The sequence below is a fragment of the Neltuma alba genome, unplaced genomic scaffold (genome assembly GCF_004799145.2).
Source record: "Neltuma alba isolate B1F8T4 unplaced genomic scaffold, ASM479914v2 tig00013919_pilon, whole genome shotgun sequence".
NCBI lineage: Eukaryota > Viridiplantae > Streptophyta > Magnoliopsida > Fabales > Fabaceae > Neltuma > Neltuma alba.
Genome location: NW_021637960.1, coordinates 66,820 through 83,352, shown reverse-complemented (window position 1 = coordinate 83,352; position 16,533 = coordinate 66,820). Strand labels below are relative to the sequence as shown.

Genomic DNA, 16,533 nt, shown 5'->3' with positions numbered 1-16,533 from the left:
CTACTAAAAATATTAGGGACAAAATTCCAACTGAGAAATAAGATTATAGTTAAAGTTGCACCTAACTATTTTTTTTTTTTTTTGCCAACGTATATTTAAATGATTTTGATCATAAAAAAAGAGATATATTTCGAACACCAATTTAAGATTTTTTTCCCTTTTCTTTTGCATTCAAAAGCAAAATCAAACCTGTGAAAAATTTAAAATTCCTTGCAACAAGGCAAAACCCATCAGCTGATTCAAACCCATATGAAAACCACTAAAGATAAAATCTTTTTACATCATCTCTAAATTGCTTGCATGCCAAAACCTGTAGCAGAAAGTAATATTTTTTGTTGCTCCTAGAAAACATAAAACTAATATAGGCTTGAGGCTAGTTTTGGGTTGAAGAGTAATACACCCGCCATGAAATGCCTATCCAACTTCATCTTCCATCTGAGGAAGTGAAAGAAGCTCCAAGTCCAAATGGCCTTGGGGGTATGCTAGACTGAGTACTATCTGCACTGGAAACCACGGATGAAGAAGTAGCATCCATGGGCATGGCGGTGGAGCTCATTCCTTCAAACGCCTGCCATTTTTTAAGAGCTTGTGGTAGGTCCATGTCAAGGTCAATCCCACCAATGTCATCAGAACTTGATTCTGCAGGCTTCCAGACCTCCACGAGAGGCGCCAGCATGTTCACGGCATGGCCCATGTCCGGCCTCTGGTGGGGCTCCCTTGCGCAGCAATGGCCGGCCAGCTCCGCAACAGTGTTGATACTGGGTAGAGTTTTTTCATTCACATCTATTTCTGGATCAATGGCCTTTCGGAATGTGTCCTTCGCCAGCGTCATTCTTCGAAACCATGTCACAAGGTGGACATTCTCCTCAGATTGGCTGTCATCGAGTGCTTTCCGACCAGTTATCATCTCCATAAGAATCACTCCGAAACTATATACATCAACCTTCGTCGTCACTCGTCCAGTTACTGACCCAATCATTTATGAAAAGAAAAATCACATTTCAGTTTCTCAGCCAATTGAACAATAGCAAGGCATAGACAAGACAACAATATGAAATCATGTGACACGTTTTTCAAGAGCAATGGATGGTCTTAAGATAGCTTTTTCAGTGAACGAAGACCCACATCTCCACCATCAATGCAGGAGCAAGATTATAAAGCAATGAGGCTAAGAAACCATAGAATCAACGCAAGAAATAAAATTATTTTTTGAGCCCCGTGAAAATTTCTAACATATGATTGGTCTCTTCTGCTTTCCCAATGCAGGTGTTTCCCTTCCCCCCCGGGGGGTTGAGAAACATGTTACAGTTGCCGTAGATTTGCAACCAATTTTTGTTCATATAGAATCATTATTTATACTAAGGAGTCTGCAACATACCTGCATATTCTGGTGCCAAATAGCCAAAAGTTCCAGCAAGTCTGGTCTCAAATGAGGCTTTTCCTTCTGGAGCAAGACGAACCAATCCAAAATCAGACACTTTAGCTCGCATATCATCACCAAGCAGGATGTTTGATGGTTTAAGATCCCTGTGAATGAAAGTTTGTTGGGCCAAACCATGAAGATATTCAACTCCTCTAGCAACATCCAAGGCAATGATAAGTCTTCTTGTCCATTCCAGTGGCTTTAACCCTTCATCTTTCCAGTTGAACAAATGCCTGCTCAGGGTTCCTTGAGGCATGTACTCATACACAAGAAGCCTCTCATTTCCATCCAAGCAATACCCCATGAGAGCAACCAAATGCTTATGACGAACCTTAGTGAGTACAGTGATTTCAGCTTTGAATTCACTCAGCCCCTTCTCACCCTCAATTCCAGATTCCATTCTTTTCACCGCAATCTTTGTCCCATCATGCAATTCTCCTTTGTACACGGTGCCAAAACCGCCCTTCCCCAGTATGTTCTCTCTACTGAAGTTGTTGGTAGCTTCTCTTAAAACTTGAATTGAAATTACCATACCACCAGCTTCCACGGCATGAATATCACCAGCTGCATTACTAGTACTGGTAATCCGTCCATCAGTTCCTCCTCCATTAGCGCCGGTTCCAGCACCAACAACACTGATTTTCAAGTGATTTCTGTCTCCAGAATGCCGAGGATGTATCACTACGCCATTCTGGCCTTGTGTTTTGCTTGAACGCTTCCTTTTTCTATTGAACCAAACGAGCCCCCCAACTACCACACCAAGTAAAACAACAAGCCCCACCACAACAATGATAATAATGACTGTTGAATGATGTTTCTTACCAGTACCTGCAGTATTATCCGAGTCGGGTCCCGCAGGAGTGGGCCTATCCTTTCCAATATCCGGATTCCCACCTGATTTAAGAATCACATCTTCCCGAAATTTTGGCACCTGACCATATATATGATTATTCGAGATATCCAGCTCTTGCAAAAGAGGCATGCTTGTAAGCTCCCGAGGTATAGTGCCAGTGAGATTATTGTTAGCAAGAAGCAACCTTTTTACAGATGTGAGGCTGGAAAAATTAGGAGAAATAGTCCCAGAAAGGCCCATGCTCTGAAAATTCACAACCGTAATATTTCTACCTGCGCAAACGATCCCTATCCAGTTACCAGCACAAGGATCATTGCCCTTCCAATTTTGAGCAAACTTCAAGGGATAACCCAACGGTTCAACCACAGATAATAAAGCATTCACCAAAGAACTACATGGCTGACCAGGCTTGGTCGTGCAAAACTGATTTATTCCCTGCATATCGGCACGTACTCCTGATTTAAACGCAGGCATCGGTCCTTGAAGATAATTATTAGTTAAATTCACGACTTGCAAGCTAGGAAGAGACATAAGAGACGACGGAACAACACCAGTTAACTGGTTATCCCTCAAACTCACATCCCACAATTGATCATGGTGCGACAGGTCTGGGATAGGACCAGTGAAGGAATTACCATGAACCCAAATCTGCTTCAATGAAGTCATGTTCTGTAACACCGCAAGCGTGCCATTAAGTTTAGAAGTACTCTTTTGTCCATTCACCCACAGTAGCTCTATCGAACTACCTGAGAAGCTCGAAGGTAACCCACCTACGAGTTGATTGAAACACAGGGACAATTTAGTCAAACCTGGGAATGGACCATCTTTGCCGAAAAAATCTGGAATTTCTCCGAAAAAAGAAACATTTTGCGCCGATAATGTTTGTAATGCTACGCACTCCTTGAGTATGTCTGGAATTTGCCACGGAGGAAAAGGGTTATTGTCGATTCTTACTTCTTCTAACGTCGACATGCCCTTGAAGAAATCTGAAGGCATAGAGGTGAAGCCGTTGTCTGAAATGTAAAGGTGTTGCAGGGAACTGGCTAATGACGGAAATGCCCCTGAAAGACTGTTTGATTGGCACTCGAAACGCTGTAATTCTGTGAGCTGGGAGAGTTCTTTTGGCAATGACCCTTGCAGGTTCAAGTTCCCAATCTGAATTGCCGTGACCCGTTTCCCAGAATTGCATTGAACGTGAGACCATTTGCAGACATCCGGGTCGGACCATTGGAGTGAACTCGACCCTTGATCGAGTTCTTGAGAATGGTCATAACCGTTGCGTCCTGAGACTTGGCCAACAAGACCATGGAAAGAATCAAAAGGATACGACATAGAAAAGAAAGCCCGAAACTCAAGTGAGGTTTCACCATTCTTTTTCCTTTTCAGAGGATATCAACCCAGAAAGTTCGAGAAAACAGAGAAACAGAGCCGGCCTGCTGGAGAGACGCGAGGAAAACAGACTTACACGGTATTCTTGAACAGTTTATCCAATATTTATGTTTTCTGTCCACTCATCCTCCCGTTAAAACCAACCCGGAAATTGCAAGGAAAACAAAAAAGAAGAGAAACAGAATTGAGCTGTGGTGGGACGCGAAGAAAACAGGGTAATTTTATGGGGACGAAGGACGGCGCACGCTAATCACAACATTCCATCCGAGGAGAAACCCACCCAAAAAAAAAAATCAGAATCTTGGGACGGAAAAGAGTGAAAAAGCACCGACTTTTCGTCTTGGGAAGCGAATAAAATTAGAAGATCAGGCGGCGGAAAATCGGAAATAGAGGAAGCAGAGAGAAGAGAGTAGTAAGGTACTACTATAAAACTGTGAACTGTTTGATTATGTTGGGTGGACGGAGAGAAAATCGTGCGTGAATGACGCGTGGGGCCCGCATTCGAAGGATGTTTTATGAAGGATCGATGGCCTGTAACCAAACAATGCATTTGCTTTCGCTCTAAAGTCTACAGAGACAAGGAAACTGTACGTAACGTAGGTGAGTAGGCTAGACGTAATAAGGCGTGTTGATGGGTGTACATGCCCCGTGAGATAAGAATTCATTAATTAATTATTAATTATTAAATTGCAAAACTCGGCCGATTCGGTTTTTTAAAACTTTCTTGTTAGGTTAGGATTTTATCGAATTTACGGCATAGACATTAGACAAAACGAAAAAGGCAACAACTTTTCTTCCCACTATACAAATATATCTATTTTTAGTTCCTTGCTTCGGCAACGTTTTTGATAGTTTTATCTTTTATTCCTTTTTTCATTATTGTTGATAATAGATACTCCTCCGATCCTTAATATAGGACCTAATTATTGGGTTAGTTTTGATCCTAAATATAAGACTCATTTCTCATATTTATCAATTTTCTTTAAATTACCCCTATGGATACTCCCTTAACCATAATCAAGTAGAAGAGAAAGAGGGGGTATTAAGAAAGATGATTATGGTATTTTAGGAAAAACATGTTACATTTCTTATAATTAACTAATTTACCTAACTTCCTTAATTTAATCAAACTAGTTAAATGGGTCTTATATTAAAGAGCGGAGGAGTAGAATATAACCGCTGAACTGGTTTTTAGGCCAACAGATCAGATGCAGCCGGGGGCTTTAACTTTATCATAGGTCGAGAAAATTAAATATTTCATAATTTTAACTTTCTTGAATTAAAATGTTATCTATAATTGTGTATCACATTCAAAATAGTAATGCTCCCTCCAATCGTAAACATAATATCCTTTTAACATAATTTTGTATCACCCGCAATTCTAATAGTTAATAAAGTTGTATGGTTCAAAATACAGGAAAATTGTATATAATCTAGGTTAAATTTAATAGGAAGAGGAGAAAAAAGAAAAAGGGTATAGCTGGCCTCAATAAAAGTCAACTTCATGGACCGGATTTAATTTTTCTATGATCTGTGACCACTGGTCTTGCGTTGCAAATGCCAATTGGCCTCATCGAGCCATTTGTGTGGGCGGTTTTAATTTGGATTGTTCCATATAGAATTAAAATTAAAGAATTTTTGTATTAAAAAAAGAAAAAAGAATTGTCCAGTTGGCAAAAAGATGAATTTTCCAAATTGAAAGGCGAAAAAAGAAAGGAACAGAATCAAATAAACACGGAGAACTTTACCTGGGTGAGAAGCGAGGTCATTGTGAAAATCTTGTGTGTATTATTTATTCGAGCGTGAAGCCACACTTATCAGATTAAAATAAAAGATTCACAGCTTATGATACCTTAAGAGCACTTAAGAGCATATTAAAGGCCCGCAAATTTACCAACGACGTTGGTTTTAACGGAAAGGATTAATAACTAAGGTTTGAATTCTTATTAAAACAAATATTCATATTTAATACTTGATAATATCTTGAATATAACAGTTTCTAATAAAAGAAATTTAAAAAAAAAGTCTGCAAAATTTTTTATATTTGCGTTTACTTATATTTTTATAACCGCCTAATTATTCCCCGTATATAGTACAAATAAGTAATTTTAACGTACATGTAAAAATCTTTATAACAATAAAATAGCCAATGTTTTTATAAAAATAGTGAACACTATCTATTTATCATTTTAAACTTCAATAAATATTTTTTTTGTTATTTTCCTTATTTTTATCATGAATAGATAGTATCACGGAGTCAGTAAACCAAAATCTTACAACAAATTAATTAAAGTGTTCTAATATCATAAACCAATTTTAAGTAAAATATTGGGTTTGACCGAAACTTGACCCGCACAATGTACGGATGGATTAATGTAGAAGCTACTACATCTGATCTTAATTATAAGAGCCAGTTGACTAATTTGAAGAGATTAAAAAAAGTAAGTTGAGTTAGTTATTTGTCTAAATAAGTATTGTCTTTTCTAAAATATTCTTATTAGTCAAGTGTATTGACTAAAACTATCATTATTAGAAGGGTTACTTTGAAAAAAAAATATAAATATGAAAGATAAAGTAGATTGGGATCTTATATTTAAAATTAAAATAAAAATTAAATAGGATCTTATATTAATGATACGACGTAGAAATAAAAGCCATTGGTCAACAACTCCAACAGTGCCTGACATTGGCATTTATTGGAATGTGCGACGATCGTAGGCCCTCCCTCGCCGCTTTAACTCCCGCGAGATAAACCACATCCGTTTCTTTTTTCTTTTTTTCCATCTAACCATAATCTATTTACTCCTTTTTATTATATCCTCCATTCTTTTTAATGAAACCCGTGCTAATTTTTTATATCTTATTAGGTAACTCAACAGTTTTTTTTTTTAAGTGATAAAGAGTTTAACGTTTGTTCTGGACAGAACAATAGCTTGTATTTTTTTGCATGGCTGTGTTCAATGAACCAGACAATTGATGAAGGGAGTGAAGAAAATGGTAATTAACCAATTTAATTACTCTTGATAGTTTTTCTAACAGTGGGCCAATTATACGTTAAAAACAAAAGATACATGGGGTCAGAAATAAGCGTGCACGACATTATGAACAAAACCGCTTGAAGGTCCAATATTTTAGGACCTCCGATTCTTAATATAAAAATTAGATAACTAATTTTAAAAAATTAATAAAATCAGTTAAATTGATTATTTGTCACAAATATATGTTGGTTCCTCCAAAATATTTCCTTGAATCACATGCATTATATGATTGGCTAGTAATTATCTCTCAGTGAAAACTCTTGCAAGTAATAAAGGTACAAAATGGATTAATATATTATATGTATGAGAAAATCCATTTTTCAATCGGCTTTTATATTAAGAATAGGATATAATACTGCGCTGTAAGCATATGTTTGTAATTAATACTGAAGTGTCAATTTCTTCGATTGACATCTTATAAGGAGGGTAAAGTGTTTCGTGGAAGAAAACAGCAAGGTGGCTGATTATAGCTTAATTATAACAGCTGGCACGTTTGTCCGCGTAACAGAAGCAATGCCATTGGAATGTGCCTCACGTTTGATTTTAAAGAACTTGGACGATGTGTGCCATTTATTTCCTACCCCATTTAGTTTTACTCATAGAACACTTTCTTTTAATCGTCGGCCTAACATCTTTGTTTTTTTGTTTTTTTTTAAATTCCATTCAAATAAATATAACTCCAACTATACTTCTCGGGTGGGAAAAGAAACTTCATTTGTTTACCTTGAAAGAAAATAAAATTGCTTGCAATTTAATTAATTCTAATGAAATCTCTTAATTTATATCAGGTAATTAATAAATCATCGTGACAAATATAATAGGTGGGCATAGAAGACATATAATTTACTATAACACCATAAGTCCCAAAAAACGTTGAAGTGAAGGGATCAATGACCGGAATGTCAAGCAGGTTGCCCAACTGAAAACTGTGAGCTTAATTATAAGTTTTGAAAATAAAACGCTGCGCATGCGTGTGAGTTAGTTTCTGACTCCAACATCAACCCATTTTGTTTCAATATTAAGACTGATGCAACTGATGAAGTTGAGTCTACCAGAAAGAATTAATTTTTCGTTAATTAAAATTTAAATCTCCACTAAAAAAAATATCACATTTAGTGTCGGATAGTATACCTAGCAAAAGAAAGACACACCAATGCTGGACGGGCTGCGGGGAAGCCCATATCGATTTTTTTGTTTTTAAATGGGATAGGCCCAACATTTTAAAAAAATTGTAGGGAGATAGCTGGGGGGTGGGGGCGAGAGTCATTGGTCAAGAGATCCAATTAGCCGAATTAAATGACTTACGATTCTCAATTATGAGCTGTGTCTGACCTGGCCCTCTGCTTCATTGACCGCGCTCGTTAGTGTTAAGAGAAATAAATATAAATCACACTGTTTCTATTTTAGTATATTATGAGTTGTATTTTATTTTGACTCTCATGATTAGCTGTCTATATATACATGACCAACGTTTGAACCCTAAACCTTCGCTCATGCCCCACCTGACCTTTCCATTCTGTTTTATGTTTACATTGATGATTAGCCAAGTTTCTTTTTTCCTGTTTAGAAGTCACAACCCATCATCTATTATTGTGTAAATTGTTCTTTTTTCAAAAACATATATGTGTGTGTGTGCATTAAATGATGATAAATTTAAAAATTACTAAATTTTAAAATAGAATTAATCAAATTTTAAATTTTTTTCCATTTCAATACAATATGTCAAAAAATAAAATTGGAGGAATACATTAACTAGATTTCATTACCAGTAGATTGTTTTTCCCACAAAGTAACTGATACCGGAGTCGTAGCTAGACTCGTGATCTTTATGTTTTTACCCCCAAAAAAAAAAAAACTAGATTCGTAATCTCAATGTACCTCTCTGCCAGCGTGCGCAAGTTCTTTTGAACGTAGACATTAAATATTGCAACAAAATTTTACAAATCCGAAAACCCCGCTGGCCAAAACTAATGGAAAACCCCTTGTGAAAAAGATAAGTATATATAGTGATGCAGAGATATATGGAATTTACATCATGCCCGCCCATTCCCTCCTGAAAAACTGTACATAAGTGGGGATAATGCAGGGCTATGAGGTACATTTACTCCAATTCTAATCACGTCTCACTTATGCTGGTTAGAAATCATCACTGATTTCCTAGTAACCAAGCTGGTTCGCCGTGTGTTGGGATCTGCATTGAAGCACAACTAGCCGGCCAAACCTGGAAAATGCTGGCGGCCAACTCACCTCTTAATATGTCCCCATCTTGGTTTCTTTGCTCAGTTCAACTCAGAAAATGGCTGGGTGTCATGAGTCTGAGATAGGCTTGGATTTGAAGAACTTTGCAACTGCTTGATAGAGATTCTCTTCCTCAAAGGGCTTGGACACGTATCCATCCATACCACATTTCAGGCACTCATCGTAGGTAGCATGAATTACATCAGCTGTCATGGCTAATATTGGCAAATGCCACCCGCTTTCAGAGGCATTTTCTTCATTACCTCCACCATTTGCCTGCTCATTTGCCTTGCTTTCCATCAGCCGGATTCGTCGTGTTGCTTCAAATCTGCAAACCTCAAAATATTTAGATAATGTAACAAAGCCCATGCATATCTAAGGATAAGTTTTCTTGAAAGAAGCGGCAGCAAGTTACAAAAGCACCGTACTAGAACTGATTAGGATTTGATAAGAGGAAATATCATCTTCTTACCATTAATGCATGCAACCACCGAGAAAGAAGCTGGACAGCTTGACTTCATAGTTTATGAAATGGCTTAATTTTCTCTCCGTTGTCACTTTTTTCGGTCTTATTTTATCCTGTGATTGTGTGGATCTGCTATGGTGAAAACTCTAGTATACAATTTTTCCTTTCTAAGCTAGGGTTGATTGTATTTTGCAGTATGAGATGTTCAGGTCAGATTTGAAAAAAGTACTGATGTGTGTATAGCCTAATCCTACTCAAGACATCTTGTCAAACGCTCAATTAAATCTAAGAGTAAATATCGAACTACATATTCTCACTTGCCACAGAAGGACAGATTCTCTAATGATAAAAGCTTCGACATAAAGGTTAAAAATAATCTAGCTTACTTATTTAATATAACTGAGGTTTTTTTTTTAAAAAAAAAAAATACATCTTACTTATTTAATATTATTTACAGATATAATCGATGATTTAAATATAGTTATGAAAGAGCAAACAGTTAAATGCAAGCATAAAAAATTCCATACCCGTCCATTTCCGGCATTTGGATGTCCATGAAGCAGGCATCAAAATTATGAGGCAGTTGAAGCAACTCAAGCGCCGCTTTGCCACTTTCAACACACTTCACATCAGCTCCAAACTTTTTCAATGCACCTGCAGCAACCCTCCGGTTCACCATATTGTCATCAACCACCAAAATTTTCTTTCCACACAGAAGGCCCCGAAGAAAAGCGGAACCATTAGGCATGTCTTTTCCTTGTTGTCTCTTCTTACCCACACCAAGAACCTGCTGAAGACAAGCAGCTACCATACTAGCTCTCAGAGGCTTCATGATCACAGTATCAGCAAAACCAGCAGCCTTAGCTTTATCAAACTCGGCATTACTAATATTGGTTGCAAGAAGGATCAATTTGGGCAACTTAATTGTATGTCCGTTCTGCTTCCAGTCTAGTTGCCTAAGATTGAAGCTTCCATCTTCTCCAGATATCCACGAGTCCTTCTCAACCAAAATTATATCCGGCAGGAACACTCTGCCATACTCAATTAGATTAACTCAGTGAATGAACAAAATAGAAGAGACTCAAACGAGAAGTAATCTGATTGCATGGCACACCTAGTATTTTAGGAACACATGACTAAGCTATCTAAGCGGTGTTTACATAAGTAATGAAATCTGGTGGGACAACAGTGCAATATACAACCAGGTTTTTTTTTTTTTTTTAAAAAGGTTCTCAGTTTCATGCGGGTTGAAAACCCAACCTAAAAGAATAGCAAAGGATGATGTGAGCTTACCCAGATGTCAATGAACCGTTCTTCCCGCATAAAGCAACAGCCTTGTTAATGTTATTAGCAACTTTAGCTATTATCCCAAGTCTCTTCAGATGGTATCGAGTCACAGCAGCTCTAACAGGTTTTCCATCAACCACTGTGGCTTTCAGTCCTCTAAAACTAGAAGGTAGATCTTCCACATTATGTTTCTTCGCATCACCGATTGAACTTTTCTTATATGTACCAAAATTTGCAGCGAAGGAAAATGTGCTCCCAACCTGGGGTCGGCTTACGAAGCTTATTTGGCCACCCATTAATTCAACCAAACACTTACTGATGCTCAATCCAATACCAGTCCCACCATAGTTTCGAGAGGTTGAGCTGTCTGCCTGCACAAAAGGCATGAAAATCCTATCCTGGGCAGAAAAGGGAATCCCAATACCAGTATCCTCTACGCAGACCATCAGAGTGACTTGCTCAGAAACTTGAATAGTGGTCATCTTTTCACTTGATGCATCAAAGCAAAATTCTTCATCATCAATCAGATGCTTAAAATTATCCCAACAGTTCCTTTCATCAGCTGCTTCACATCCACTGAGAGTTTTGGACTGATAACCACCAGCCATATGCACAATGTCATCTGATCCTCCATTTAGATATGTCTCAGATTTTCCATTCATTGTGGCACTTATATTTTCAGCTAGATGAACCTTAACAAATATGTGCCCTCGTTCAGTGAACTGCAAAATTCTTAGGTTAGATTTCTCATCAAGAAGTGCATTGAAATTTGTAAACAAAGTAATTGCCGCAAAAAGAAAAGAGAATTTAAACATTTCCCTCTTTGTCATGGGACAGTTGAAAGATGGTGGAGGAATGCTTTATTAATAGTTTGAGCTGAAGTTATCAACAGTTTCAGAGATATTTCCTCCACACAGCTTCAAATAAGTAAATGAAAATGTAAATGCAAATAGTGTCAGACAAATGAACTTTGAAAACATTGCTTACTTTGACAGAGTTGCCAACTAGATTGGTTATAATTTGTCTGAACCTCCCAGGATCTCCCATAACAATGTCTGGAACTTTATCAGAGACAAAGACCGCCAACTTTATTTCCACGATAAAATATATCCGTTAAGGTTGGAGAATTGGAGGTTGGGCAAGCATTAGGAACAACAGCATCCAGTGACGAGACCCGGAAAGATGAAACAATAAGAAAGAACTATGTAAGTTGACTGAAGAAAAAGGAAATATAATAAAAAAATTACGTGACTTGGACAATGAAATGTGATCTTCAAGCCACCATACTAAGTCAACAACATGATATACCTCTAAACCTTTGTGTCTAGACTTCTCAGAGAATAAAGAAAGGACATCATCAAGTATGGAACGCAGGTCAAATGGAACTGCTTCTAGCTCTAACTTGCCAGCTTCAATTTTAGCTCGGTCAAGCACCTCATTTATCAATGCTATCAGTGCTTTTCCACACGCTTGAGCAGTCTGAGCATAATCTCGTTGAGTTGAACTCAATTCCGTATCTAGAAGCAGAGCAAGCATTCCTATACAACATTATGAAGTTAATACACACAACTAATGAGAAAGTACAACAGAAGTGCAAGCTACTTCATAATATGAAGAGATAAGAGAACTCTTGGAATCACCTAGGATGCCATTCATTGGTGTTCTAATTTCATGAGAAACAGTCGCTAAAAACTGAAATCAGAAGGCAAAAGGAAAAAAAAACAGTTAGAGAGTGAGACCACAAAATAACCCTGGAAATCATTACGAACCATGCTAATGAAATACCAAGAACTCTACCTGGGATTTGGCAACATCAGCAGCTTCAGCTCGAACTTTTAGTTCCTGCATCTCATGGAAATCATCCTCAACTTTGACAATATGAATTGCAGCACCATACAAAATATATCCCACTAACAAACCAATCACAAAGAATAAAAATGCCGTGGTAAGCGCTGTCCAAGATGTTGGTGCCTTCTGATGATACCTGTTCAATAATACAATGATAAGCATCTGCTGATTAAAAACAAAAAAAATTAAAGACCCTCTGCGCATTGCATAAAATTACAAAAGATTATCTAAGGACAGATACACCTACCTACATATCATCTGATGTTTCCTGTAAGGATCTCCAAAATCAAGTTTGCTTTTATGTACAAGAGACTTATCACCTTCTTCATATTGGTTGCCATACATGATTAGCGGGTTAGTAGAGTTTGTGATATCATACACATGAACCAAAATTGCTTGGTTACCAGCAAGCTGCCAAGTAAATTCTCCACTAGGGATTCAACATCAAAGGACCCTCCAACATATCTGCTTGCAAATAAGCTTACAGTAAACACAAAGCTAACTCATAAACCAAGGCTAATACACTGCGTTAAACAATTTAGCCAAAAAAGTACACCACCAGGATATGTGACCCCAAAGATCCCCCCCGTAAACAACTGCAACAGACAATTCAAACCCCTGAGAACACAGAAATGAATTCAACCGTACAGTCTGCATCAAACTCACTGATAATTATTCTGCCAAAGGTGGCATAGGTGGAAGCAAGACTGGTTGTACTAAGGAAATTATAAAGTGGCAGGGATTGCTATAGACATTGATACAGACAATTGCAATCAAAGTGGCAACATGATCTGGCGGATTATAGAGGCTACAGTACTTCTCACAGTTATTGTTCATGTTCATTAGTAGAATTCCGAGAAATACAATGGCTATAGTTGTTATGGTGTGTTTTGGCAGCTACTGAAACTTGACATCATATAATTATCAGACATACCATATGAGAACAATACCGATTCTCATCCCTACGTCGACCCTTGCATCTAGACAAGGTGACAGAGGAACTATCCAATGTCAATGGTAAAATACATTCTTGATGCAACAACATATGGTTTTAACCAGCGCAGCCATATAATAATAGCCTGCTTGCATACACATCAATGGAGTCATAGTAGTCTATAGAGAAACAAGTATTAGGAGGCAGAAAATAATCCCTGCCGTTGATTCATAATAGCATCATTAATGTAGGATAATTCTCTTCTTACAAATTGATGCCCAAAAAGCCTATGAATGTAGGAGACGTAGATAGCCTGTAAAACTAAAGATTACGATGCTATATAGCCGGTGAAGCCATCCACCAAAAGAACAAGAGAGAGAAAGAGAGTTTCTCCGAACAAACCCAACAACATGCGTATAAAGTTAAATATGGACTTACCCCGCAGTTGCCTCTACACGCTCTTTCATAGTTGGCTCTCTGGAGAGCTTGGCTTTGTACACAGGGAATGTCAACACCACACCAAGATGATGAGAATCCAACAGCCTGAATGGGCTAGTCAGTACAGCTTTCCCAGTGGCCCTAGCCCTCAGAATGTTTTCTCGGTCCTCCTGCACCATGCCAAATACAATTTTCAGAGGCTGTTGCACACAAAATCAGGAGATATATCCTCACTTTCCAGATGTTGTAGTTTACCTCTCCTGACATCATATCAAGAGACTTAAGATAAGAGAGAGTTTCCTGGGCAAATATCACCGGTGCATACTCATCTCGAACTGGGGAAGCCTCTCTTTCCATCGTCTTTATCACCCATCCGTGTTGCCTCTCAAAGTTTTCTCTTTCAGTGTCAACTACCCTTTGTGCATAGGCCACCCCATTGAGTAATGGCCGCTCAAATGCTGTTCTGGCAGTATACTCCGCAAAAGTTTCCTGGTATTTTTTGGGCAATGAGAAGTAATCAACAATAAGAAACATAAAATAATCACGTACCATCAACCATGAACAGATTTGTGACTTAAATAGATACTTCTCCAGTCCCAAATCAAAATAGAAGTTCTTGTCTTAATCAAGCACAGACCTGATCAATTGCGGATGGGTTTCTGTAGTAGTGGAAGGTTGAAACCAGAATGGCTAGGGCATGGACATGGTTAACACTAACACTAAATTGATCTTGCAGCATCCTAGCCCTTTGCTCACAGAGGCTACCCAGAACCTCTCTCCTCCTAACTTTATTATCAGCATCCATACCATTGTAGATGGACCAACTGAATAGCATCATCAGCATGATCCACAGCAGCAGAAACTTTGGGAGCCAAGCTCTTTTAGCCTGAATGAAAGTGTATTTTCTTTTACTCCCCGTTTGCTCATGGAACCTCAAAGCCACAGGATGGTGCTGGCTCTGCATCTTGATACCCATCAGCCACAAACCTTCGATGTTTAGTTTACTTCTTCCCCTCTCGTCCTCTTCATCTCTACGTTTAAAGAACGACCAATAAAACCAGTGAGTGCTTTTATAGGAACAAGGTTTTCATACTACTGGCAAAATCTTAGGCACTTTTCTCTGGTGGTAGAGGAGAAAAAGTTACGGACCACACCTCACAGTAAAGCATCATTAAAGCATTGATTTGCGTGATTCAAACCTAAGAAAGGAGAAGCACAGGCACACCAAACATGATGAAGGATTTGCTCAAATTATTCTGACTCTGTTTCTCACCCTTTCCTAAGAAGCTAAGCGCATTTCAATACTGGCAAAGAAAAGAAAGACATCTCAGACGAGAGACCACAATTAAAAAGAAAGAAATTCTCAAAGCTCAGAGAGACAAGCATGGGTCTCAAAAGATGGAAAACAGCTCAATTTTCAAAGAGCCACCTATACCCAGATATTGGCTTGTTGTTAGACTTTATGAGTGTAAAGGGTCAGATTAAAAAACTCGGGCGAACACTAATCATGCTGTGCAAGCGTGAAATTGGTCTTGGTAGGCTCAAATACAAAGAACAGCCACGTTCACCCTCTTTCTTCCATATAATAATCAAAACCAAAGATTGGCCTTAAAAAAAACACACATACACACACCCCCACCAGCGAAGCACTCACTCAAACCCCAAAAGAGAGAGAAAGAGAGCGACAGAGCCGTCGAGAGAAACAATGTTTTTACCTGTACAGAAAAGAGAAGGTGAGGATACAATGAACAATATGAACCAGTTTGGTTCGTCCTTGATCTGAGGCTCTCTAGTTGTACAACCCGAATTTTTTTATGCGCTTTTATGCTATGCTTTCTTGTTTCTTCCTTTATTTTAAGCAGATAAGGAAACTAAATCGAATTTTTAGGATTTTCTGTGATACGCTCTTGTCTCCCTCCTACATCACAAAACCAGTATAGCAGCCTACTCTTCCTCTCTCTCTCTCTCACGCGCGCTTGTCAAACTCTCTCTCCTTTGAAGTCTCGCCCTCTTTCTTTTCTCTCCCTCTCTGCGGCGCCTTGTTTGCACTATACTAATGCATTCACACCAACACTATCTCCTCTTAGAAATCAGTCATTTTCAGAGCTCAAGTTCAACTTGGAAACTCCCACGCATTCAAAGAAATAGGTTCAGAAGAAAAAAGAAAAACATACTGGGTCTCTCTCTTCACTGCTCAAGACTGAAAAGATCCTTCTTTTTTTCGTTTCTCACTTCTATTGTGAATCTGCCCAATTTCCCACTAGTGTGCAACCTGAATCATTTTTCTCACCGGTGTCTTCCTCACACTATCTGAACTCCCTCTCACTCTCTCTCTAAATTCAGGAACCAGAAGTTTGGAGCAGAGTAGAGGGGGAGGAGAGAGAGGAAATTGAAAAACTGAAAATCGCCATCACAAATCTCTCCGATAGTGACATGGCGACAAGGCGCGGATCTTATTCCCGCGTGAATTACCAAAAGAGCCATTTTTGTTGCTGGAATTCCATTAATATCCTGCTCGAGCGATAGTAATTAATTTATCGCCAGTTTTAATTAATAATCGATAGTAGATTAGTTGGCATGTCAATGGTTTTGCTGCGCCTCTTAATTCAAATAAATTTT

At 38.3% G+C, this 16,533-nt stretch overlaps 1 protein-coding gene and 1 pseudogene across 1 annotated transcript; both read right to left on the bottom strand.

The window, feature by feature from the left end:
• Positions 1 to 235: 235 nt before the first annotated feature.
• LOC114739374 (receptor protein kinase TMK1-like) lies at positions 236 to 3,722 on the bottom strand. The gene is given in 3 exon segments (XM_028927428.1): positions 236 to 966; positions 1,379 to 3,511; positions 3,514 to 3,722. Coding segments are annotated over 3 exon segments (2,808 nt in total). The 5' UTR covers positions 3,647 to 3,722; the 3' UTR covers positions 236 to 424.
• Positions 3,723 to 9,010: 5,288 nt separating this feature from the next.
• LOC114739368 (histidine kinase 4-like) lies at positions 9,011 to 16,248 on the bottom strand (annotated as a pseudogene).
• Between the last annotated feature and the right edge of the window lie 285 nt (positions 16,249 to 16,533).